This window comes from Aegilops tauschii, chromosome 5 (genome assembly GCF_002575655.3).
Source record: "Aegilops tauschii subsp. strangulata cultivar AL8/78 chromosome 5, Aet v6.0, whole genome shotgun sequence".
NCBI classification, from domain to species: Eukaryota; Viridiplantae; Streptophyta; class Magnoliopsida; order Poales; family Poaceae; genus Aegilops; species Aegilops tauschii.
Window position 1 is genome coordinate 557,362,263 of NC_053039.3, and position 26,741 is coordinate 557,389,003.

At 48.4% G+C, this 26,741-nt stretch overlaps 2 protein-coding genes and 1 non-coding gene across 3 annotated transcripts; 2 read left to right on the forward strand and 1 right to left on the reverse strand.

Moving 5' to 3' along the window:
• Positions 1-2,152: 2,152 nt before the first annotated feature.
• Positions 2,153-5,078, forward strand: LOC109773111 (pentatricopeptide repeat-containing protein At3g16610-like). The gene is made up of 2 exons (XM_040391192.2): positions 2,153-4,779; positions 4,901-5,078. The coding sequence occupies exon 1, from the start codon at positions 2,197-2,199 to the stop codon at positions 4,567-4,569; it is 2,373 nt and encodes a 790-aa protein (XP_040247126.1). The 5' UTR covers positions 2,153-2,196; the 3' UTR covers positions 4,570-4,779; positions 4,901-5,078.
• A 668-nt stretch (positions 5,079-5,746) lies between these two features.
• On the forward strand, positions 5,747-5,819 carry TRNAK-CUU (transfer RNA lysine (anticodon CUU)). The gene has a single exon. It is a non-coding gene; the product is annotated as a tRNA-Lys (tRNA).
• Positions 5,820-9,445: 3,626 nt separating this feature from the next.
• On the reverse strand, positions 9,446-10,621 carry LOC141022679 (uncharacterized). Its single transcript, XM_073498941.1, has one exon. The coding sequence runs from the start codon at positions 10,550-10,552 to the stop codon at positions 9,677-9,679; it is 876 nt and encodes a 291-aa protein (XP_073355042.1). The 5' UTR covers positions 10,553-10,621; the 3' UTR covers positions 9,446-9,676.
• Positions 10,622-26,741: the final 16,120 nt, after the last annotated feature.

Sequence of the window (26,741 nt, forward strand, 5' to 3'; positions counted from 1 at the left end):
TATGTCTCATCAGGTCACTGTCCTGCCCAGCTTCATATTGCCTAATGCATCAGAAGTTAGAGTTTCCTATCCACAAAAACCACCAGATCACAAAAGAGATTTTGCAGCATAATTAGATTATTTGCCCAGTAACCCAAACTTATGTAAACGTATGAAAGAACTCCTTAGATACAATACATTCCAGGGTACCAAGTTATAAAGGTCAATCTTACATACAAGCAACAAAACTAAACATTTACGTAAGAATAATCCACATTCAAGAAAGATATTTACTTACTTTTACACTGTTTGTTTTTTGGACGTGAACGTGATAAAGTTTTGTGTTAATGCCATGTCACTACAGAATTGCCAAAAGTTTTCAGCGTACTTGGCAAAGCCTAGAAATAACTCGGCCTTGTGTTTGCCAAGATCTGTTCTAGGCAAACAACACTTGGCTGCACGGATGTGGGCAATCTTTAACTTTCCCGAGTTCCTATTATCTGGCGCTCGACAAAAATTTAAATAGCCACTTCCGAGTTTTGGAAAATAAGTACTAGACAAACTACCACGTTCGGAATAATATGCATGTTAATTTGTAGGATCCACATATATAGGGTGGTAGCTAATAGACAGGAGACATGCATCGCTTTTTTATTGCCAAAAGGAGACATGCATCTCAGTTTGTTTGGTTTGGTAAATATGATTTTAGTTAAATATTGTATCAATATTTCTGTAAATACTTCAGTAAGGTATTTATATATTCCATTTTAGACAAAGTTCATGTTGATTCAAAATAGAGACCAAAATTGTTTACTTGTGTACATATGTTAATATATTAATATTTTACTTTTAGTAATCAACTAATATAATGAAAGTGAACATGTTTAGATCAATACATTATGATATATTGGAAGCAAAGGAGATGCAGAAAAGTGCAATCGCCGAAACATGTACAAAAGCTCAACCTGATGACTATTTTCTCTATGCATGATTTTATTATTTTAGTTAGGGACTAGGCATTTATCTTTTTGTGAGAAACTTTTGGAACAACAAAAAGTAACAAAAATGGTTGTCTGATGCGTGCATCTATTTCTTTTCTCTTTAAAAAGGTCCTTTTTTGGGTAGATTTTGTGAGGGTCTTTCATCTTATATCTAGAGTAAACTTCTTAAAGACTCTAGACACTGATCGGAATAAAGGTCAAGTGAATGAACAATTTGAAAAAAATATTTTCAATTTGTTGAAGGCATTATATACCAAGATTGGAGCTGATTAACATATTTTTTATCTGCATCGAGAACATTTGAGTATATCCATCATTTCATATTCTATTATTTCAAGTATTAAATTTAGACTATGGTAAGACTTAAATATTAAACATATATGGTCGTAGGACAAGATAGAATTGTTCCAATAGGAATTTGGGAATTCTTAATTTCCTAACTCCCAGTAAATGAAACGTAGTCTCCAAAATTCATCCCATTATAGGTTACTAAACTAGCCCGTGCGAATGCACGGGTTGACGACTAGTTCAAATAATTTGGATAATGCGGATTAACACGGTGCCTCGACAAGACCAAGTATTGTGGTTATGTAACAGATAGATAGATTTCTAGTACATGCTTACGTCGACTTGTAAAAGTTGTGCTTTGCAGGGAGATTTTTTTAAATTTTGCACGGTTTTATATCAAAATACATTCTATTACGTGTGCAGGATTTCAAAATATTAACAAGTAAAAAATGCTCCTTAGATTTTAAAATTCTGATGAATTAAAAAAATTTGATTTTTTTTAAAACATTCACGAATTTATAAAATGTAAAAAATATGTTCCTGAATACAATTGTTTTTCATGAATTAAAGATATAGAAAACGAAATAAAATAAAATAATAAAAAACAAAAGAAAACAGGGAAAAAACTAGCAGAATCTTCCGAAACCTTTCCAAAACTGAAAAGGGAAACAGCACAGAAAACATTTTTTCTTGTACAAATAAATGCATACGTGGTGACTTTGTCAATGTACAGTTGAAAACCCCAACATTTTTAAGAGAAAAAATTGGTTAAACGAGGAGTTGGGCCCATACTAACCTAAGTGGCCCAAGCAGACAAAGCCTGGGCCCTTTCTGGCCACTAGACGAAAGAAAGTTTGCGTAAAAAAACTAACGAAGCAGAGTCTTCTCTCTTTCCTCTGGTCTCGTCGAGTTCCAAAGAAACCATGCGATGCGGCCGCGACTTCCCGCCACCAAACTCAAACCGGCCGCCGCACCACCACGCCGCCCGCCTCCTCCTCCTCCGGCAACCGCCCGCGCCCTCTCCACCGCCGCGCCACCTTCCGACGCATGCCACCTCCAGCAGCAGCAGCTCGATGACCACATCGCCCGGGGCGACCTCACGCGTGCCCGGCACCTGTTCGACCGAATGCCGGACCCGGACGCCCGCGCATACAACGCCCTCATCCGGGACTACTCCTGGCGCGGCCCCGCCCACGCCGCCGGCGCGCTCGCCCTCTACGCCGCCATGCTCCACGACGCCCGCTGCCCACCCAACAAGTACACCTTCCCCTTCGTCCTCAAGGCCTGCTCTGCCCTCCAGGACCTCCGCGCGGGCCGCGCCATCCACCGCCACGCCGCCCGCGCGGGCCTCCACGCCGACCTCTTCGTGTGCACTGCCCTCATCGACCTCTACATGAAGTGCGCCCGCTTCGGCCCTGCCGCCGCCGTCTTCCACGCCATGCCCGCCAGGGACGCCGTCGCGTGGAACGCCATGCTCGCTGGCTACGCGCTGCACGGCATGTATCACCACGCGCTCGAGTGCCTCCTCCGCATGCAGGAGGGCTGCGCCAGCCTCAGGCCCAATGCCTCCACACTCGTCGCCCTCCTCCCACTGCTCGCCCAGCAGAGCGCGCTCTGTCAAGGAAAGTCGGTGCATGCCTACAGCATCCGTGCCTCTCTCCACGACAAGGACGGGGTGCTTGTTGGCACCGCGCTGCTGGACATGTACGCAAAATGCGGGGAATTGCTCTACGCACGCAGGGTCTTCGAGGCCATGCCCATGAGGAATGATGTTACTTGGAGCGCCATCATCGGAGGCTTTGTGGTGTGCGGCAGGATGACAGGGGCCTTCGGTCTGTTCAAGGACATGCTGGCACAAGGACTGGGCTTCCTTTCCCCAACCTCCGTCGCCAGCGCTCTCAGAGCTTGCGCCAGCCTGGCCGATCTCCACATCGGTAAACAGCTTCATGTTTTGCTTGCAAAATCTGGCCTCCACTCTGACCTGACCGCCGGGAACTCGCTCCTCTCGATGTATGCCAAGGCTGGGTTGATCGACGAAGCTACTGCCCTTTTTGATGAGATGGCGGCCAAGGACACGGTCTCTTACAGTGCACTCGTATCAGGGTATGTGCAGAATGGTATGGCGGATGCAGCGTTTCTCGTCTTCAGGAAGATGCAGGCCTGCAACGTACAGCCGGATGTTGCCACAATGGTGTCACTCATCCCAGCGTGTGCACACCTGGCGGCTTTGCAGCATGGCAAATGCAGCCATGGTTCCGTCATAGTTCGTGGAATGGCACCAGAAACCTCTATCTGCAATGCCTTGATGGATATGTATGCAAAGTGTGGAAGGATTGATCTCTCCAGACAGATCTTTGATGTCATGCCAGCTCGGGATATTGTGTCATGGAATACTATGATTGCGGGATACGGAATCCATGGGCTCGGGAAGGAAGCCACTGCGCTGTTCTTGGACATGAAGAATCACGCCTGTGAACCTGATGGCGTCACATTCATCTGCCTAATTTCAGCATGCAGCCATTCCGGGCTCGTGACTGAAGGGAAACGCTGGTTTCACATGATGGCACAGAAGTATGGTATAACTCCAAGGATGGAGCACTATATCAGCATGGTTGATCTTTTGGCGAGGGGGGGTTTCCTTGATGAAGCCTATCAGTTTATCCAGACCATGCCAATGAAAGCAGACGTTCGTGTATGGGGAGCCTTGCTTGCAGCTTGCCGGGTTCATAAGAACATCGATTTAGGAAAGCAAGTGGCTAGGATGATCCAGAAACTAGGACCTGAGGGGACTGGCAACTTTGTTCTGTTGTCCAACATATTCAGCGCTGCCGGGAGATTTGACGAGGCAGCAGAAGTTCGAATAATACAGAAGGAGAAGGGGTTCAACAAGAGCCCTGGCTGCAGTTGGATTGAGATAAATGGCTCTCTGCATGCATTTATTGGCGGGGACAGATCTCATCCACGGTCACCTGAGATATATCAAGAGCTGGATAACATCCTGGTAGATATTAATAAATTGGGTTACCAGGCTGATACAAGTTTTGTTCTGCAAGATCTTGAGGAAGAGGAAAAGGAGAAGGCACTTCTTTATCACAGTGAAAAGCTAGCAATAGCTTTTGGTGTCCTCACACTTAGTGAAGATAAGACCATTTTTGTTACGAAGAATCTCCGTGTGTGTGGAGATTGCCATACTGTTATCAAGTACATGAGCTTAGTCAGGAGAAGGGATATAATCGTCAGAGATGCCAATAGGTTTCATCATTTCAAGAATGGGCAATGTAGCTGTGGAGATTTTTGGTGACAGCAATACTACAGTCTGGTACATGACCTCTCAGTTTTGTCTTGTATCAGTCATTCAGTTGCATGCCTTGAATAGTGGAGCATTTAGAACTTCAACAGAATGCCCTTTGAGGTTCCAAGTTTCTACGTTCCTGCAAGTTTTGCCCTCACAAAGGGTTATGCAAAGTGATGGTGTCATGAAGTCAAAATGAAAATCCCAAGGCATGTAAAGGTGCTATTCCAAATGAAACAATTTCAGTATAATGATAGTAAACAAGATCTGATTCTGTAGGTTTCAATTTTCAAACCAAGATGACACTGAATTGTTGCTGGCGTTGGTGCTTTCTCTCCAGGTCACAGGAAACTATTGACAATGTTACAAAGGATTTGGTACGCAATTAAAGCTAGAATGACACAAATAGAACTTGCATTTCCAGTAGAAATCCCAGAGGTACATGCTTAGTATCATCAGTTGTAAAATTCTGAACTATCAGATAGTCCATTTGATGAAATGAAATGGTGTCTCAAGGATGATCCTGTATTCCTTCGCACTTCCCTACCCTGGATATTAGAAAAGGCAATCAACAAGTGAAGTTAGGCTCTTAAGCATCATAGTAATTTGTCCATTTTCTCAACCTTTCTTTCGACATCATTAGTTGCTTGCTGTTCAAAAGCATCATCAGCGCTTAATGTTACCTTCTTACTGCAAGAGATCACAGGTATCAGGAACTTGTTCAGCGAGAAATTCCTGGGATCCCTGCGGCAGCCCAACTAACTATGAACAGAAGGCGTGCATTTGAGGCGCAACAGGAACAAGCTAGTAGAAAATCTGATATCATTTGTAAAATGCTTGCGATTTTATTTGTCGGGGGTAACCAGCTGGGGGTCTGTCTTGGACCTCTATCGGTCAAGGGTTGTTCCTCTAGTAGATTCCATGGTCCTATATTGGCCATTGGTGATGGAGCCAAGGGCATCGCATTTCTCTTTCTTCCTTGAATTCTTTCGGTGACAGAGCATTCTGAAGATGCCATCATGGCTTTCATTTCTTTGAAGCAGTGTGCTGATCCATCAAAATATTTTGTTCCCCCTCATTTTCTGCAGGTGATCTCTTTGAGAGAGAGAAAAACTGCAGGTAATCTCTTCTTTGTGTACGTGAATGGCAGAGATTGTATATGTGCTTGGAAGCAATCACTCAGCAAGCCCGTCTAGCTCAGTTGGTAGAGCGCAAGGCTCTTAACCTTGTGGTCGTGGGTTCGAGCCCCACGGTGGGCGCATTTCCTTTTGTTTGGTTTTTTTCCTTGTTCTGCTGCTAACAAACTCTCCACTGATTTTTGCACAACAAAAAATGCCCTTCTCTGATGCTCTGCTAACAAACTGCATTTTCATGTGTGCTAACTTGTTGGCATGTACTTACAACAATGCAAAAAAAGGGGGTGAATTTTCAGATGTACAGTTAAGCCTAGTGATCCCAACAGGCACAGCGGGGGGTATGGTACTGGTACTGGGGTTGGTGTTGGTCACCCCATCATTGAAGCAAAAACACCTGCAAACCTCAGTGGTCGTCACATCTGTACTTCGGAGCTGCTGCTGCGATGTTCTTCTGGGTCGTCGTCATCTCTGCCGTGCACGGTGCACAATGTCGTAGGCGTCGGCGGTCCTGGCCTCCTGAGCGAGGGAGCAGAGGAAGCAGAGCCTGGATGAAGGTGATATCTTCCGACATTGGATAAGATTGTCGTCCTCGGGCTTGTCCCTGGCTCCTCGCACCGTACTTGTGATCACTCCTCCCTTGAACAGTTGAAACTCCGGTGGTGGAAGTCCAAGCTCATAAGCCAACTTGCCTAAACTCTAAGAGGAAAGGTGTTCAGACCCCTCCTTCGTCGCATACACAAACTCGAACCAGTTAGTAAATTTAATTTCATATATGAAGTACAAGATCAACTCAGAAAGTGTACAAGGAGCAACTAATATATCTATTCAGCCAACTGTCTTAATTGGTTGGGTTATAATTACAACAAGCATGTGTGTTTTCCTAACACAAAGTTTTTTTCATTTTCTTTTACATTAACGAAGCTAGCTAACTAACTACAAATAAAATAACTGGCAACTAATATATCTAGGTAGCTAACTATGTAACAATTAACTATAACTAGCTAACATTTGCAAATATTTCCACATATATCCACATTTTAAATAAATATAACAATTTTTTACTACTAACTTCTTTTTGTTTAAAATTTCCTTTCATTTTCTTTCTCTTTGTCGTTTTTTAATTTTTTTTATCAATATTGCCAAACTCTACTACACATCAATTGACATATCTATACAATTAGAATGTTATATCCTCTTCTCTATTGTCCTCTCCTCTCATCACCTCTTCTCTAGCACTCTCAATCAGAAAAGGCACTCACACATATCCTATCACACTTATCCATATCATCCCATATCAAAATTTATCACTCATACCGTCATACGTATGTTTTCATATCGTCCGATAAATATTAACCTAGCTACTATATAACAACTACTAATTAATTATCTAATAAACAATTAACAAAAACCACAAATAGCTGAAGATCATGCTAACCTCGCGTGATCATTGTCAGCTGGAGGGGAGACGTATCGGTGGTGGAGGAGTGGGGCGCCGCTGGGATACTGGTCGAGTGCGCCGCCGGGAGCGCCGGTGGAGAGGAGCTAGTTGGTGCGTCCAATGGGGAATCAGAGGCGGCGAGGAGAGGCATGTCAGCGGTGGTGGGAATCAGTATAGGGCGGGGAGGTGGAGGTGGTGTGGCGTCGGCGAGCGTTAGGTTATAGCCGAGCCGCCGCCCTATGTGATCTATCTTTTATATATAGGGGGATTCGAGGTCACTCGAGTGCGTGCCAAATCCACGACCATTGACAGTCCTTATTGAAGAAAATAAATAAATTAAGAAAAGATTGCCAAGTTTCCGTTGGAAGGAATTCGGCAAATACAACTTGTTGTCACGTAGCCCTCAGCTCGCCATTGGTGGGGCCCGTTGGTCAGGTGAATGTCGAGTACGTGGCAGGAGGAACTCGACAAAGATTTTTTTTGAAACGGAGGCAAAAGATTTGCCTCATCGATTAATTAAGGAGAAGAGAATTGCCCAGTTAATTAACGGAAAACCAGGCAAAAACCGATACAGACCAACCACACGTGGACTACTCACACGACATGCAACCCATAAGCACATGATCGCCTGACAACCATACCCAACACCTAATGTCCACCGGCCCCCACACTGCTCGGCCGAAGAGCACATGCACCACCAAATCCACGAAGACAAGCCAGACCATAAGGACAACCCAAGAGACTAATAACCATCCTTCAAGCAGCTGCGGACGCCTTTCCTGTGGCATCACTTTTCTTTCCTTTGCTCCTGAGAGCCTCCTCCACTATCGCCTTGCCAGATCCAGGGCTCACCCTCTCCAAACGTTTGAGCAAGCTGTGAAGCTCTATCTCGAATAGAATCTCATTGACCTTGTCACGCACAGAAACCTGCCCAACGGTCACCTGCGGGCGGGTGATTGCAACATCGGATCCTCCACGCTCCACAGAGGCGAGCGGCTGGTTGGGCTCCGAAGGGTCAGGTGCCAACATACCAACCGCCTCAATATCATCAGTCATAGGTACCACTGACACGATGGACTCAGACGTCTCCAGTTGCTCACATGATATAGCCTCAGAGTTAGGTGCCAATACACCTGTCGCATCAACCTCGCCACTCAAAGACACCACATGCCCAATGGTCATAGATGAGGCAGTGATAGAACCAACCAAGTCTCCACTATCTGCAAAGGCGGGCGGCTGACGGGACTCTGGCGGTGGAAGTGAGGGTGTCATGGCCACCTCCAAGGACTCCAAAGCGCTCAGCTCCATCGGTAACACAATAGATGATTCCCCACAAAGCTCCTATAACTCAGGCATAATCTGCAGAATTGGAGCTACGACCTCGCTGATAACCGCACTTCCATGAACAATCGGTGTCACATCCAGAGCACGAGGAGAAAAATCTCCAAAGAAACATTCAGCATCCTCATCAACGGAAACAACCTGGAGCTCAGGCAGCAAAGGCACAACCGACGCAACCTCAAGCTTGGCAAGAGCGTCGCGAAGCTCAGTGCGGAGTAGCTCAACCTCCTGAAGGAGCTCCGTGCGCAGCAGGGCAAGCTGTGACTCCAAAGCAGAGACCAAAGATGGGTTGACACTGGAATCCTTGCAACACCCATATTGGGACCTTGGCGGCACCGACACACACAGCGACGAGTGACCTACAACCTCAGCCCAACTCCTAGTCAGCAGAGGACAAGGCTGGACGGGCAGGGAGCGGCTCCGCTGGCGAGGAGCGCAAGGCGAGCGGAGAGCCACCGCAAGTGACCGGAGAGCGAGCACGACAGAACCTCTCCCGATGACCAGCGCGACGACAACGAATGCATCTGAATGGCTCACGGCATGCACTGACTTGGTGGCCACGCTCGAGGCAACGAAAGCACCTTCCTCGAGCCCAACGCTTGAAGGCGAGGCTACGCTCGAGACCTTCCCTCGACGGCTCAGGGTGAGTGTGCCGGTCGGAACGGCGCCCCCGACCCACATGCTCCCAGTCCGCCCCGCCTACAAGAGCGGCGGTGTTGGCGCAGCCCTAGCTAGCTCTCTCTCACAGCTGGACGGAGGTAGAAGAAAGAAGAACGAGAAGGACACAGCAGGATTTTGCCCGGCGCACGAACACCGCCGGCCGCACGAACGGCCACTTAGTTTCTTTCCTGAGCACGAACGCTGCAAAACCACCTGCCGATACACAGAGGCTAGCGAGCCTTTATACGTGCGCTTGTACGCACGCCACGCCGCTCCATACGGCGCTCCCAGTCGCCCACATCCCGCGTCCCACGCCATACCTGGCCTGCGCTCCCGTCGCGCCCGTACGCGGACGACGCGGCCACCAACAGCCCTGGACGCGTTCTCCTCCGGCTCCATCGGCAACAAGCTCACACACGCGCACGTACACGTGCTGCTACACACACGCAGCTACGGCCCTGACTATGCCCGGCTCGTCTGGCACCCGCACGCACGCGCGCCTGACTCGCCCTGGCCGAGCCACGGTTTATTTGTCTAACATTCACCCCCTAAGCCGTGGCTCAGAGGAGTTCGCCGTCTTCGACCCCGACGACGTCCGCCAGCAGCGCGCGCTCCGCCGCCGGTCCCCTCCGCAGCTGGGGCAGTCGCGCTTGAAGTGCCCGCGCTCGCCGCACTTGTAACAGCGCCCGCGCCGATTGCCGCCGAAGCCCGACGCCTGGCTCCGCATGTCGTCGTCGTCCCGAGCTCCGCCGTGCCGACGCTCCCGCGCTGCCCACTGCGCCGCCGTCATGAGAAGCTTCTCCTCGCCGCGCTCGCCGCCGTCTTGTCCACGGCGCCGAACACGCTCGTTGAACGCGCGCAGCCGCCCGAGCGCCTCGTCGAACGCCATCGTCGTCACGTCGTGGAACTGCTCGATGCCGGCGACGACGGGGAAGAGGCGATCCGGCACCGTATCCAGCAACTTCTTGACAAGTGCTGCGTCACCCAGCGTCTCCCCGAGGTTGGCGTACCTCGCCGCCATCGCCGCGAGCCTCCCGCCGTACACGTCGAGCTCCTCGCCATCCGCCATCTTCAGGCGGTCGAATTCGCCGCGCAGCGTCGCCAGCCTCGCCGCGCGGACCCGATCGGCGCCGACGAACCTCACCTTCAAGGAGTCCCATACCTCCTTGGCGGTGAGCTTCGTCGACACCTGCAGCAACACTTCCTCCGGTAGCGCTCCGAGCAGCAACGCGCGCGCCGTCTTGTCCTTCCGCGCGTTCACCGCCGCATCGCCCGGCGCCACCGCCTCCCACACGGTGTGCACGTCGAGGATGGCCTGTGCCTTGATCGCCCAGACGGTGTAGTTGTCCACCGTGAGCATCGGCATCGCCATCGACGCCGATCCGCCCGCGCCTCCGCCATGTGGGACGAGCGCCATGGTCGCCGGTGATCGCCCGAACCGAAGCTCTGTATACCAATTGTTGGCGCAGCCCTAGATAGCTCTCTCTCACAGCTGGACGGAGGTAGAAGAAAGAAGAACGAGAAGGACACAACAGGATTTTGCCCGGCGCACGAACGCCGCCGGCCGCACGAACGGCCACTTAGTTTCTTTCCTGAGCACGAACTCAGCTGCAAAACCACCTGCCGATACACAGAGGCTAGCGAGCCTTTATACGTGCGCTCGTACGCACGCCACGCCGCTCCATACGGCGCTCCCAGTTGTCCACATCCCGCATCCCACGCCATACCTGGCCTGCGCTCCCGTCGCGCCCGTACGCGGACGACGCGGCCACCAACAGCCCTGGACGCGTTCTCCTCCGGCTCCATCGGCAACAAGCTCACACACGCGCACGTACACGTGCTGCTACACACACGCAGCTACGGCCCTGACTATGCCCGGCTCGTCTGGCACCCGCACGCACGCGCGCCTGACTCGCCCTGGCCGAGCCACGGTTTATTTGTCTAATAGGCGGCAGCAGCAGAGAGGTCGTTGCATGCCGACGCTGAAGACGGACCAGGCAGAGGAGAGCCCAACTTCTCTGGTGTCTTCTCGTCGTTGCACCAGTCGTCGGTTCTTCGAGCCTCGCCGGAATCAGCGCCTACGGGGGCGGTCAATGCTGCCGCACAGGAGGACGGCATGGTCGTCTTCACCCCAGCGCAGGCGTCATGGAGGGTACTGGTAGCATCGAGCAGCAGGTCCGACGGGGCCGACGCCGTGACACAAACTATCTTCTCCCGATCTGGAACAGGCGCCGGGTGCAGAGGAAGACTGGCAGCTGCTGGAGGGACGACGGGCAGCGGCTCCGTAGCAGCCGTCGTCACGGAACTTGGCAGGTGGCGAGCGCGACCTCCAATGGCCAGGTCGGCCCTGCGGAAGGCCAAGGCAGCCGAGGCTAGCACAACGGCGGCGGAAGCCGAGGAGGTGGACTGCGGAGTCGAAGCAGCCGCGGGGAGCGACGCGAACGTGGGCGCAGCTGGCTCGCTGGGGGGCATCGCCGGACCAGCCTTGAGCACGCTACATCCCTTGGCAGAGCAGGCCAGCGTCGTCCTCGGCGGCGGCGGATCCCGATCCAGATCGGAACAAGGAGAGGACGGGGGCGGCAACGGGAGGATGCACGGCACGAGGCCCGCGGGCAGCTCGGCAGGAGGCGGCGGCAGCATGCTGGCCGGGACACAGCACAACGGTGGGGTGGCCGACGGGGCCGGAGTGGCCGCCGCCGTTGCGTGATGGTGGTCAACACTTGACAAAGATTTGACTTTGTTGAGTTTCTTCTTGTCGTAGAGTCCCGTTTTATCGGTACGTAGCGGGCAAATAGGTGGGTTTGCCTAGCTTTTATTTATTTTTGCCAAGTTCATTTACCTTTCTACTAAGTGGTTTTATTGCCGAGCTCCCGATAAAAGAAGGAAAAAGATAACGCCCACACGTGTGGGCGTTAGCCAACTCAACCACACGCCTCCATCGCCGTTCAACAGTTTCTGCACGAATCTTGGCACGTTTTGGCTGATTTTGTGTGCCACGTAGGACAAGTCGCGTGTGTGGTGTGTGAGAGTGTTCGCCCACACGCCGGTTGCCCCCCCCCCCCCCCCCCCCCGCGGTCAACGGTTGCCACTCGGAGGCGTGCGGTGGAACTGCTCCGCGCCCGCACGCCACGCCCGAACGCCACGCCCGAACTGCGGTTGCCGTCAACCACGTCGCGCACTTCGCCCCTCCTCCCCTCACGGTTCCATTTGCTCTCCACTTCATTACTCACCCAACCCACCCCGCAGTTCATTCGATTGGAAGAGAAGGCGACGACAGAGGCGGAAGAGTCGACGGCATTCGCGGCCGTCGGTGGGACTCGCCGGACAGGAGCGTATTCGCCGGAGTGCCTACAGAGTGAAGGTAATGCTCCTTTCCCACGGTCACGTTTCTTCCTTGCATTTCTCCCCTCTCCTCTGTGGTCAATGTTCCGCTCGAGATTCATCGAGATTCAGGCGGATTCGCGATGCTCCGGCATTCCCGCCGGCGGCGGAGTCCTGTGCTGGTCGTTTTCGGTGGCATTGCACATTTTGGCCGCCGCCGCCGCGGCTGTCATGCCGGTGTGGCTCGGCCTGCCCGCAGCCACATCTTGGTTCTGCCTTGGGATTGAGCCGGCGTTTTTCTATCCATTAGCTATGTATTTGTCTCGAAATGCTATTTGCGATCAGTGCAGGAAGTTTTTTGTTGACGAATTTCAGGTTATGATAGTTTCCAATGAACCCTAGATCTAGGTAGTTGTATTTCAAAGTGCAGTATGTGTTGGGGAACGTAGCAGAAATTTAAAATTTTCTACGCATCACCAAGATCAATCTATGGAGTAACCTAGCAACGAGGGGAAGGGGAGTGCATCTACATACCCTTGTAGATCGCGATGCGGAAGCGTTGCAAGAACGCGGATGAAGGAGTCATACTCGTAGCGATTCAGATCGCGGTTGATTCCGATCTAAGCACCGAAGAACGGTGCCTCCGCGTTCAACACACGTGCAGCCCGGTGACGTCTCCCATGCCTTGATCCAGCAAGGAGAGAGGGGGAGGTTGGGGAAGACTCCATCCAGCAGCAACACGACGACGTGGTGGTGGTGGTGGAGTGTGGCAATCCCGCAGGGCTTCGCCAAGCACCGCGGGAGAGGAGGAGAAGGGAGAGGGGTAGGGCTGTGCCGAAAGAGAGACGTTCTCGTGTGTCTTGGGCAGCCCAAACCTCAACTATATATAGGGGGGGAGGGGGCTGCGTCCCCCTCTAGGGTTCCCACCCCAAGAGGAGGCGGCCAGCCCTAGATCCCATCCAAGGGGTGCGGCCAAGAGGAGGAGAGGGGGGGGGGGCGCCACTAGGGTGGGCCTTAAGGCCCATCTGGACCTAGGGTTTGCCCCCTCCCACTCTCCCATGCGCTTGGGCCTTGGTGGGGGGGCGCACCAGCCCACCTGGGGCTGGTCCCCTCCCACACTTGGCCCACGCAGCCTTCTGGGGCTGGTGGCCCCACTTGGTGGACCCCCGGGACCCTCCCGGTGGTCCCGGTACATTACCGATAACACCCGAAACTTTTCCGGTGACCAAAACAGGACTTCCCATATATAAATCTTTACCTCCGGACCATTCCGGAACTCCTCGTGACGTCCGGGATCTCATCTGGGACTCCGAACAACATTCGGTAACCACGTACATGCTTTCCCTATGACCCTAGCGTCATCGAACCTTAAGCGTGTAGACCCTACGGGTTCGGGAACCATGCAGACATGACCGAGACGTTCTCCGGCCAATAACCAACAGCGGGATCTGGATACCCATGTTGGCTCCCACATGTTCCACGATGATCTCATCGGATGAACCACGATGTCGGGGATTCAATCAATCCCGTATTCAATTCCCTTTGTCTATCGATATGTTACTTGCCCGAGATTCGATCGTCGGTATCCCGATACCTTGTTCAATCTCGTTACCGGCAAGTCTCTTTACTCGTTCCGTAACTCACATCATCCCATGATCAACTCCTTGGTCACACTGTGCACATTATGATGATGTCCTACCGAGTGGCCCAGAGACACCTCTCCGTTTACACGGAGTGACAAATCCCAGTCTCGATTCGTGCCAACCCAACAGACACTTTCAGAGATACCTGTAGTGCACCTTTATAGCCACCCAGTTACGTTGTGACGTTTGGTACACCCAAAGCATTCCTACGGTATCCGGGAGTTGCACAATCTCATGGTCTAAGGAACTGATACTTGACATTAGAAAAGCTCTGAGCAAACGAACTACACGATCTTGTGCTAGGCTTAGGATTGGGTCTTTTCCATCACATCATTCTCCTAATGATGTGATCCCGTTATCAACGACATCCAATGTCCATGGTCAGGAAACCGTAACCATCTATTGATCAACGAGCTAGTCAACTAGAGGCTTACTAGGGACATGGTGTTGTCTATGTATCCACACATGTATCTGAGTTTCCTATCAATACAATTTTAGCATGGATAATAAACGATTATCATGAACAAGGAAATATAATAATAACCTATTTATTATTGCCTCTAGGGCATATTTCCAACAGTCTCCCACTTGCACTAGAGTCAATAATCTAGTTCACATCACCATGTGATTAACACTGACAGGTCACATCACCATGTGACCAACATCCAAAGAGTTTACTAGAGTCAACAATCTAGTTCACATCATTATGTGATTAACACTCAATGAGTTATGGTTTGATCATGTTATGCTTGTGAGAGAGGTTATTAGTCGACGGGTCTGAACCTTTCAGATCCGTGTGTGCTTTACGAATATCTATGTCATCTTGTGGATGCTACCACGCGCTATTTGGAGCCATTTCAAATAATTGCTCTACTATACGAATCCGGTTTACTACTCAGAGTCATCTGGATTAGTGTCAAAGTTCGCATCGACGTAACCCTTTACGACGAACTCCCTTTCACCTCCATAATCGAGAAAATTCCTTAGTCCACTAGGTACTAAGGATAAGTTCGACCGCTGTCATGAGATCCTTTCCCGGATCACTATTGTACCCTCTTGACCAACTCATGGCAAGGCACACTATATGTGCGGTACACAGCATAGCATACTATAGAGCCTACGTCTAAAGCATAGGGGACGATCTTCGTCCTTTCTCTATCTTCTGCTATGGTCAGGTCTTGAGTCTTACTCAACACTCACACCTTGTAACACAGCCAAGAACTCCTTCTTTGCTGATCTATTTTGAACTCTTTCAAAATCATGTCAAGGTGTGCGTTCTTTGAAAGTATCATCGGGCGTCTTGATCTATCTCTATAGATCTTGATGTCCAATATGTAAGCAGCTTTTATCCAGGTCTTCCTTTGAAAAACTCCTTTCAAACAACCCTTTATGTTTTCCAGAAATTTTACATCATTTCGGATCAACAATATGTCATTCACATATACTTATCAGAAATGTTGTAGCGCTCCCACTCACTTTATTGGAAATACAAGTTTCTCATAAACTTTGTATAAACCCAAAATCTTTGATCATCTCATCAAAGCGTACATTCCAACTCCGAGATGCTTACTCCAGTCCATGGAAGGATCGCTGGAGCTAGCATACCTTTTAGCATCTTTAGGATCGACAAAACCTTTCTGATCGTATCACATACAACCTTTCCTTACGAAAACTGGTAAGGAAACTTGTTTTGACATTCATCTGCCAGATTTCACAAATGCAGCTAATGCTAACATGATTCCGACGGACTTAAGCATTGCTACGGATGAGAAAATCTCATCGTAGTCAACTCCTTGAACTTGTGAAAATACTCTTTTCCACAAGTCGAGCTTCATAGACGGTAACATTACCGTCCACGTCCGTCTTCTTCTTAAAGTTCCATTTATCTCGGATTTCATGGCTTCTAACCATTTGTCGGAATATGGGCCCACCATCGCTTCTCCATAGCTCGTAGGTTCAGTATTGTCCAACAACATGATATCTCAGACAGGATCACGTACCACTCTGAAGTAGCACGCATCCTCGTCGTCCTACGAGGTTTGGTAGTGACTTGATCCGAAGTTTCATGATCACTATCATAAGCTTCCACTTCAATTGGTGTAGGTGCCACAGGAACAACTTCCTGTGCCCTGCTACACACTAGTTGAAGTGACGGTTCAATAACCTTATCAAGTCTCCACCATCTTCCCACTCAATTCTTTCGAGAGTAACTTTTCCTCGAGAAAGGACCTGTTTCTAGAAGCAATTAATTTTGCTTCCAGATCTGAAATAGAAGGTATACCCAACTGATTTTGGGTATTCTATGAAGACGCATTTATCCGCTTTGGGTTCGAGCTTATCAGCCTGAAACTTTTTCACAGAAGCATCGCAGCCCCAAACTTTTAAGAAACAACAACTTAGGTTTCTCTAAACGGTGTCGTCTCAACGGAATTGCGTGGTGCCCTATTTAAAGTGAATGCGGTTGTCTCTAATGCCTAACCCATAAACGATAGTGGTAATTCGATAAGAAACATCATGGTATGCACCATATCCAATAGGGTGCAGTTATGATGTTCGGACACACCATCACACTATGGTGTTCTAGGCGGTATTAATTGTGAAACACTTTCCACAATGTCTTAATTGTGTGCCAAACTCGTAACTCAGATACCTCTATGATCATATCATAGACATTTTATCCTCTTGTCACGACGATCTTCAACTTCACTCTGAAATTACTTGAACCTTTCAATAATTCAGACTTGTGTTTCATCAAGTAAATACACTCAACATCTACTCAAATCATCTGTGAAGTAAGAACATAACGATATCCACTGCATGCCTCAGCACTCATTGGACTGCATACATCAAAATGTATTACTTCCAATAAGTTGCTCTCTTGTTCCATCTTACTGAAAACGAGGCCTTTCAGTCATCTTGCCCATGTGGTATGTTTTGCATGTCTCAAGTGATTCAAAATCAAGTGAGTCCAAACGATCCATCTGCATGGAGTTTCTTCATGCATATATACCAATAGACATGGTTCGCATGTCTCAATCTTTTCTAAAACGAGTGAGTCTAAAGATCCATCAACATGGAGCTTCTTCATGCGTTTTATCCCAATATGACTCAAATAGCAGTGCCACAAGTATGTAGTACTATCATTACTATCTTATATCTTTTGGCACGAACATGTGTATCACTACGATCGAGATTCATTTTAGGTGCAAGACCATTGAAGGTATTATTCAAATAAACAGAGTAACCATTATTCTCCTTAAATGAATAACCGTATTGCGATAAACATAATCCAATCATGCTCAACGCAAACACCAAATCTCGATGGTAGAGGGAGCATGCGATGCTTGATCACATCAACCTTGGAAACACTTCCAACACATATCGTCATCTCACCTTTAGCTAGTCTCCGTTTATTCCGCAGCTTTTATTTCGAGTTACTAACACTTAGCAACCGAACCGGTATCTAATACCCTGGTGCTGCTAGGAGAACTAGTAAAGTACACATTAATATAATGTATATCCAATATACTTCTGTCGACCTTGCCTGCCTTCTCATCTACCAAGTATCTTGGGTGGTACTGCTTCAGTGACCGTTCCTCTCATTACAGAAGCACTTAGTCTCGGGTTTGGGTTCAACCTTGGGATTCTTCACTAGAGCAGCAAACGACTTGCTGTTTCATGAAGTATCCCTTTTGCCCTTGCCCTTCTTAAACTAGTGGTTTTACTAACCATCAACAATTGATGCTCCTTCTTGATTTCTACTTTCGCGGTGTCAAACATCGCGAATAGCTCAAGGATCATCATAACTATCCCTGATATGTTATAGTTCATCATGAAGCTCTACTAGCTTGGTGGCAGTGACTATGGAGAACTATCACTATCTCATCTGGGAGATTAACTCCCACTCGATTCAAGCGATTGTGGTACTCAGACAATCTGAGCACATGCTCAACGATTGAGCTTTTCTCCCTTAATTTGCAGGCTTAAGAAACTTGTCAGAGGTCTCATACCTCTTGACGTGGGCACTAGTCCGAAATCCCAATTTCAGTCTTCGGAACATCTCATATGTTCTGCGACGTTTCAAAACCCGTCTTTGGTGCCACAATTCTAAACCGTTAGCAATACGCACTGAACTATCACGTAGTTATCAAAACGTGTATGTCAGATGTTCCGCAACATCTACAGACGACGCTGAGGTTCAGCACACCGAGCGGTGCATTAAGGACATAAGCCTTCTGTGCAGCAATGAGGACAATCCTCAGTTTACGGACCCAGTCCGCATAATTGCTACTACCAACTTTCAACTAAATTTTTCTCTAGGAACATATCTTAAACAGTAGAACTAAAGCGTATGACATAATTTGCAAAGACCTTTTGACTATGTTCATGATAATTGAGTTCATCTTATTAATGAACTCCCACTCAGATAGACATCCCTCTAGTCATCTAAGTGATACATGATCCGAGTCAAACTAGGCCGTGTCCGATCATCACGTGAGACGGACTAGTCATCATCGGTGAACATCTCCATGTTGATCGTATCTGCTATACGACTCATGTTCGACCTTTCGGTCTCTTGTGTTCCGAGGCCATGTCTGTACATGCTAGGCTCGTCAAGTCAACCTAAGTGTTTCGCATGTGTTCCGAGGCCATGTCTGTACATGCTAGGCTCGTCAACACCCGTTGTATTCGAACGTTAGAATCTATCACACCCGATCATCACGTGGTGCTTCGAAACAACGAACCTTCGCAACGGTGCACAGTTAGGGGGAACACGTCTCTTGAAATTTTTAGTGAGGGATCATCTTATTTATGCTACCGTCGTTCTAAGCAAATAAGATGCATAACATGATAAACATCACATGTAATCAAATAGTGACATGATATGGCCAATATCATTTTGCTCCTTTGATCTCCATCTTCGGGGCACCATGATCATCTTTGTCACCGGCATGACACCATGATCTCGATCATCATGATCTCCATCATTGTGACTTCATGAAGTTGTCACGCCAACGATTACTTCTACTTCTATGGCTAACGCGCTTAGCAATAAAGTAAAGTAATTTACATGGCGTTATTCAATGACACGCAGGTCATACAAAAAATAAAGACAACTCCTATGGCTCCTGCCGGTTGTCATACTCATCGACATGCAAGTCGTGATTCCTATTACAAGAATATGATCAATCTCATACATCACATCTTTTGGCCATATCACATCACATAGCACATGCTGCAAAAACAAGTTAGACGTCCTCTAATTGTTGTTGCAAGTTTTTACGTGGCTTGTATAGGTTTCTAGCAAGAACGTTTCTTACCTACGCAAAACCACAACGTGATATGCCAATTTCTATTTACCCTTCATAAGGACCCTTTTCATCGAATCCGTTCCGACTGAAGTGGGAGAGACAGACACCCGCTAGCCACCTTATGCAACTAGTGCATGTCAGTCGGTGGAACCTGTCTCACGTAAGCGTACGTGTAAGGTCGGTCCGGGCCGCTTCATCCCACAATGCCGCCGAAACAAGATAAGACTAGTAACGGCAAGAAGAATTGGCAACATCTACGCCCACAACTACTTTGTGTTCTACTCGTGCATAGAAACTACGCATAGACCTAGCTCGTGATGCCACTGTTGGGGAACGTAGCAGAAATTTAAAATTTTCTACGCATCACCAAGATCAATCTATGGAGTAATCTAGCAACGAGGGGAAGGGGAGTGCATCTACATACCCTTGTAGATCGCGATGCGGAAGCGTTGCAAGAACGCGGATGAAGGAGTCGTACTCGTAGCGATTCAGGTCGCGGTTGATTCCGATCTAAGCACCGAAGAACGGTGCCTCCGCGTTCAACACACGTGCAGCCCGGTGACGTCTCCCACGCCTTGATCCAGCAAGGAGAGAGGGAGAGGTTGGGGAAGACTCCATCCAGCAGAAGCACGACGGCGTGGTGGTGGTGGAGGAGCGTGGCAATCCCGCAGGGCTTCGCCAAGCATCGCGGGAGAGGAGGAGAAGGGAGAGGGGTTGGGCTGCGCCGAAAGAGAGACGTTCTCGTGTGTCTTGGGCAGCCCAAACCTCAACTATATATAGGGGGGAGGGGGCTGCGCCCCCCTCTAGGGTTCCCACCCCAAGAGGAGGCGGCCAGCCCTAGATCCCATCCAAGGGGTGCGGCCAAGAGGAGGAGAGGGGGGGGGGCTCCACTAGGGTGGGCCTTAAGGCCCATCTGGACCTAGGGTTTGCCCCCTCCCACTCTCCCATGCGCTTGGGCCTTGGTGGGGGGCGCACCAGCCCACCTGGGGCTGGTCCCCTCCCACACTTGGCCCACGCAGCCTTCTGGGGCTGGTGGCCCCACTTGGTGGACCCCCGGGACCCTCCCGGTGGTCCCGGTACATTACCGATAACACCCGAAACTTTTCCGGTGACCAAAACAGGACTTCCCATATATAAATCTTTACCTCCGGACCATTCCGGAACTCCTCGTGACGTCCGGGATCTCATCCGGGACTCCGAACAACATTCGGTAACCACGTACATGCTTTCCCTATAACCCTAGCGTCATCGAACCTTAAGCGTGTAGACCCTACGGGTTCGGGAACCATGCAGACATGACCGAGACGTTCTCCGGTCAATAACCAACAGCGGGATCTGGATACCCATGTTGGCTCCCACATGTTCCACGATGATCTCATCGGATGAACCACGATGTCGGGGATTCAATCAATCCCGTATTCAATTCCCTTTGTCTATCGATATGTTACTTGCCCGAGATTCGATCGTCGGTATCCCGATACCTTGTTCAATCTCGTTACCGGCAAGTCTCTTTACTCGTTCCGTAACTCACATCATCCCGTGATCAACTCCATGGTCACACTGTGCACATTATGATGATGTCCTACCGAGTGGGCCCAGAGACACCTCTCCGTTTACACGGAGTGACAAATCCCAGTCTCGATTTGTGCCAACCCAACAGACACTTTCGGAGATACCTGTAGTGCACCTTTATAGCCACCCAGTTACGTTGTGACGTTTGGTACACCCAAAGCATTCCTACGATATCCGGGAGTTGCACAATCTCATGGTCTAAGGAACTGATACTTGACATTAGAAAAGCTCTGAGCAAACGAACTACACGATCTTGTGCTAGGCTTAGGATTGGGTCTTGTCCATCACATCATTCTCCTAATGATGTGATCCCGTTATCAACGACATCCAATGTCCATGGTCAGGAAACCGTAACCATCTATTGATCAACGAGCTAGTCAACTAGAGGCTTACTAGGGACACGGTGTTGTCTATGTATCCACACATGTATCTGAGTTTCCTATCAATACAATTTTAGCATGGATAATAAACGATTATCATGAACAAGGAAATATAATAATAACCTATTTATTATTGCCTCTAGGGCATATTTCTAACAGTATGAAGGTAGACATTATAGTTTCAGTAACTATCTGCACTAGATGGCAACTAATTCCCTGATCAACTATGTTAGTTGCCACAAATTTGTTTTCCATGTGGCAACTATTTTTGTGCACACACTATGGCTGTTGCCATGCTGTAGGCATGATAAAGTGTAGTAAATAGGTAGTCATGGCAGTTTTAGCAACTATGTGCACTGGATGGCAACTAATTTCCTGATCAAATGTGTCAGTTGCCACACAATATGATTTTCCTGCGGCAAGTATTTCTGTTAACACACTAAGGCTGTTACCATGATATAGGCAGGATAATGTGGCAAATTCACTGTACAATAGACTCAATTTTGTGTTTTGCCATGCTGACTTGTGATATCTGAACATATTTGACCGTATTACATGGCAACTCATTTTTAATATGAGGTCAGTGTGTGAGTTGCCACATTACAGGTTGTTCAGTAGATGTTTTCAACACTTTTTGAATTGTCTTGTATTTTAACATGGCAATTTCAACCTAGTACATTTGCCTTTGAATATATGACAACTATGTGTACTGGATGGCAACTAATTTCCTGATCAAATGTGTCAGTTGCCACAAGTATGATTTCCATGTGGCAAGTATTTCTGTTAACACATTATGGCTGTTGCCATGATGTAGGCAGGATAATGTGGCAAATTCACTGTACCATATACTCAATTTTGTGTTTTGCCATGCAAACTTGTGATATCTGAACATATTTGGCCGTACTACATGGCAACTCATTTTTAATATGAGGTCAGTGTGTGAGTTGCCACATTACAGGTTGTTCAGTAGATGTTTTCAACAATTTCTGAATTGTCTTGCATTTTAACATGGCAATTTCAACCTAGTACATTTGCCTTTGAATATATGACAACTCATTTTTTGTATGAGGACAGAGTGTGAGTTCCCACATTATATGTTTGTGCAGCCGAAGATTTGTGCCTTTCTTTCGTACTATCTTGTGCTAACATGGCAACTTCAGCATTTTGTTTCAAGTGCCTTATGATCTGTACATTTTTCAAATGAAGCCAATGTGTTTTGTTGCCACATTTATTGTTGGACAATCATAGGGGGTGTGGGTGTTCATACGATATTGCCTAAACTTTTTGCCACTTTCAATTGAGCCCATGTGGCAAGTACATTCTGTTAGGTGGCAACTGCTTACTTCATACTTTCATTTTCACCCTGACATTTTGCTTTGTTCTTACCTCAGCAGAATGGCTCGCGGCGATCATCAAGACGATGATGATGATTTCATGGAGTTACCGCGGCAGAATCGCGCAACTAGACGGACAACAGACGGCGATGAGGTAACTGTCCACCCCCCAGCCCCCTTCCCCCATATGTTTTGAATGTCATGTTGAGTTTGCAATCGTTTGATAGGGTCTAAACCTTTCATGATAGTGAAACATGGCAACAAATGATCATTTCTCTGTTTTGGAGAAGAAGAAACGTAATCGCAATAGGGCTTCACAGGAACGCCTGACTATATTGACCGAGGGATTCACCGGCGACCAGAAGGGAGCTGCTGCTGAGTTGGGGATGCAGGCTCTGATGGATGTTCGGTGCAAGAATCTAGTGAACCCTGTATGCGACTGGCTCGGTGAGATTTACGAGCCCGCCTCCAGGGAATTTGTGATTCCGGGACATGGAAGACTGCCGTTAGACGAGGAATCCGTGTACTGCACGTTGGGTGTGCCCCGTGGAGAAATCAAAGTCCCGTATGAGGTCAATAATACGATTGAGGAAACGTTGTTTGCCCATTTGTTTCCTGGGATGACATCCATGCCAAACACGACCGTGCTGGCAAATTCGCTGGAGGGCATGAAAACCCATGGCGAAGTTTTTAAGATGAAACTACTCATGTACCTGATCTCAGCTGTTTTTGCGCCGACCACATCTCTTCGCCCAAGCAACAAGTGCTTCCCCATCCTGGTGAATGCTCTATCTCTACTCCTTCATTTTTCCTTCAATCTTTTGACTCCTATGTCATCTGTAAGCTAGTCACTGCTAGTTTTTTGATGTTTTCCCATTTTGATTTCTGATGCAGCAACTTCTTTTCCTGAAATTTGTGTCGTGCAGGCAAAACTGAAAGAAGTGAAGAACATGAATTGGTGTAAGTTGATTGCGGACTTCCTGCATGATGCATTCTCAAACAAGATGTACCAGAAGGGTTGTCGACTCCATTTAATGGTATTTTTGTACTACTCTTTTGCAAACACTCCTAGCTCCTTGAGCATGCATGGCAACCATGATGGTGACATTGTGGCAACTACCATCATAACAAGATGGCAACTGCCAACATAACTAGAATGGCAACTGCCAACATAACTAGATGGCAACTGCCAACATAACTAGATGGCAACTAACACATATAGATGGCAACTAACAGAAATACATGGCAACTCTTTCCTTCTTCATGCCCTCCAACTTGATGATTGAAGGAACATACGTTAGCTTCTTTTTTGCAAAATACCATGATGGCAACTGATATTTTTTCTTTTTAAATTGTTGTACATCAGCTCATGTACGTCGATCGTCTTGATCTGTCCACTGTGGACTTTACTGGGATAGGAGGCCCGCCGCCTTGACACAAGTTTGCTGTTTCTGCGTGGACTTACGATGCTGTCAAGGCTGTGCTTGCCGCGGACAAGATAACTGATACGAAATACGGGAAACTGCAGGTTAGTTCTGGCTTCTTTCTTTGCACGACATTCTTTTAATTTTGACGCTGCATAACATATGAAAAAAATCCCCATACGACAACCGTCTGTGGCTAACAAGAGATGACTACCTTGTTAGCCATGGCTGTCTGCGCACGGTATCCATGTCTTACGCCACATGGCAACTCTGCCATCCATTTTGAAACTTCTATCCTCTTCCTCTTTTTTATTTTTATTTTTGCAATACATGAACTATTAGTTAGTGTTCATTGTTTTCTCTCTTTACATGCTAGCTGTTTTTTTGGTTTTTTCCAGCTGATGGCCAAGCATGCTATAGACTACAGCGTGTTTGGTGGGCCTCAAAACTTTGGAAAGTGGATGGACGTGCACTCAGCTCTGTCTTGTCCTGTTGAGGTAATCAAGAATATATATCTATGGTTGTGTTTGGTTTATTTTGATCTTGTGCACGTGACTTTAATACAGTTGGTTACTGCTGCTTCTTGTTTCGTGCACAGGCGAGGGCACCTGTTGAGCATCTAATTGGGCAGTTTGCATCTGGAATGACTAGCTTGCTCGGGAAGTTGGTTGAGGGTTGGACGTCCCTTAATGGCTCTGACAGCGACGCGGTTGCGAGGCAGTTCACTCCATTTGTTGCAGCACGGACACATCGGCCAACTGGTTGCCGTGGTCGGTACGACTACAACAGCTCGCAGGAGCTTCCTGACACACAAGATGAACTAGATGGAGATGCTGCTCTCGACAAGGACGATGACGATGACATGGAGAACGTGCAACATGACACCGACGATGACGAACATGTTGAAGTTTGTGCAGGTGGTAAGAAGGGCAAGGATGCACTAGATGTCCCCTCATCGGAGAAAGTCAAAGAACAGACATCTGCGAGAGGCAAGGGGGTGTCGCCCTCAAAGAGGGGGAGGGATCCAGAGGATGTTGGGCAGGGCTCTCCTGTCAAGAGACCTAGGAACGATCCCTTAGCTGCTAGGAGGAGGTTCGACTTCTATTTTAGTGTTTTGTTTTGTCTATCCTTTCGAACAGACTGACCCCCTTTTCCATTTGTCTTTTTCTAAGCGTGGCAACGATTTTCGTGTCTGACACTTGGCACCTTTTTTCGCCTCTTTCTTATATGTGCAGCGAGGCGACAGCTGATGGGCGAGCAGTTACGAAGAAACAAGCACCAACGCCAACCCGTGTTTCTGCTCGACTGAACAAGGGTGCCCCTATTGCCGGTGACACGCCTTCCACTAGGTCATCTCCTCGTACGTCGACGTCCAACACCGGTGATCCTGTCATGTTGCCAGATTTGAGGAAGACAGTCAAGAAATAGGTTATCCCTGTTCTTTTTCATTGCCATATTGCTATATTTTTGCTTTTCAATGCAGCTGTTCAGCTTGCCACATGGGCTACTGCCATCAGTCCCACATTGCAACTGTTGTTCTCCCATGCTCTTTTTCTTTTTACTACATGGCAACTCCTGCTTGTTTTGCATGGCAACTGCTAACCAGGCAAAATGGCAACTCTTATTCCACCTACATGGCAACTACCATCTTTCCCATTTTGTTTGTGCACTCATCGACACCTAGTTTTGAAATGGCAGTCCTGGCACATCACACATTTCTTACATTTTTTTAAGATGTGTACCATGGCAACTCCTGCTTGTTCTGCATGGCAACTGCTAACTAGGCCACATGGCAGCTCTTATTCCACCTACATTATAACTATCAGCTGTTCATCTAACAATGTTCGTGTTTTTTTGTTTCAGAGTGAAGAAGACTACCACATGCGTGACCAAGCAGAACCCCAGGGACCCACTCGAACGCATACACTCAAAGCTGTCGACAGGTGGCAACTCAGACGTTCATGAGGCGCCAGTGGACAAACCTGCTGCTGCACCGTCCACTGTTCCCACTAGCTCTGATGCAAGCGGCCGACCATCTCCGCCGGTTGCAGATGTGCAGGCTACGACAGCAGGCATCCGTACATCTGGGAGTGACGAGTCGGTATCTGCCAGGACTGCTGAAATATTGCCCACTCTGCTGGCAATGAAGGATGCTGCTGTGAGCCATGCCACCTGATCAGCAAGTGTTGAAGTGGACGCCCCCGAGATCAACCTAAGCAAGGAAGATTCCCGCTCATCTGACACGGATTCCAAGCGCGTGGGTGGTGGCACTTCTGCGTCCACGAAAGAAGGGGCTGAGGCGACAGTTCATAATGATATGCCATCCACAGGTGAGACTCTTGGCACAACAGCTCCAGCTTCTGGTGCTCCAGAGGTTGCCAAGGTGACCGTTACGCGAGCTGGTCTTCCACCTAGGCGTCGTAGCCCCCACAAGCAATCTGCAGACATACCCAACGCGCCGGCTGTAGCTAGGAGCAGCAGAGATGACTCTGGTTATGTGCCTGCGTCCACACTGTTCCCACAACCTGCCAGAAGCAATGTTATGGAGAGAACGGAAGACCGGAGTACAACCGACCCAGGTGGCAAGCCGGGCACGACTGACGGAGGTGAACGTGCGGAG

Excerpts from the sequence above, each read along its gene's own strand:
- LOC109773111 (XM_040391192.2), top strand. The coding sequence starts at position 2,197 with ATGCGGCCGCGACTTCCCGCCACCAAACTCAAACCGGCCGCCGCACCA.
- LOC141022679 (XM_073498941.1), bottom strand. The coding sequence starts at position 10,552 with ATGGCGCTCGTCCCACATGGCGGAGGCGCGGGCGGATCGGCGTCGATG.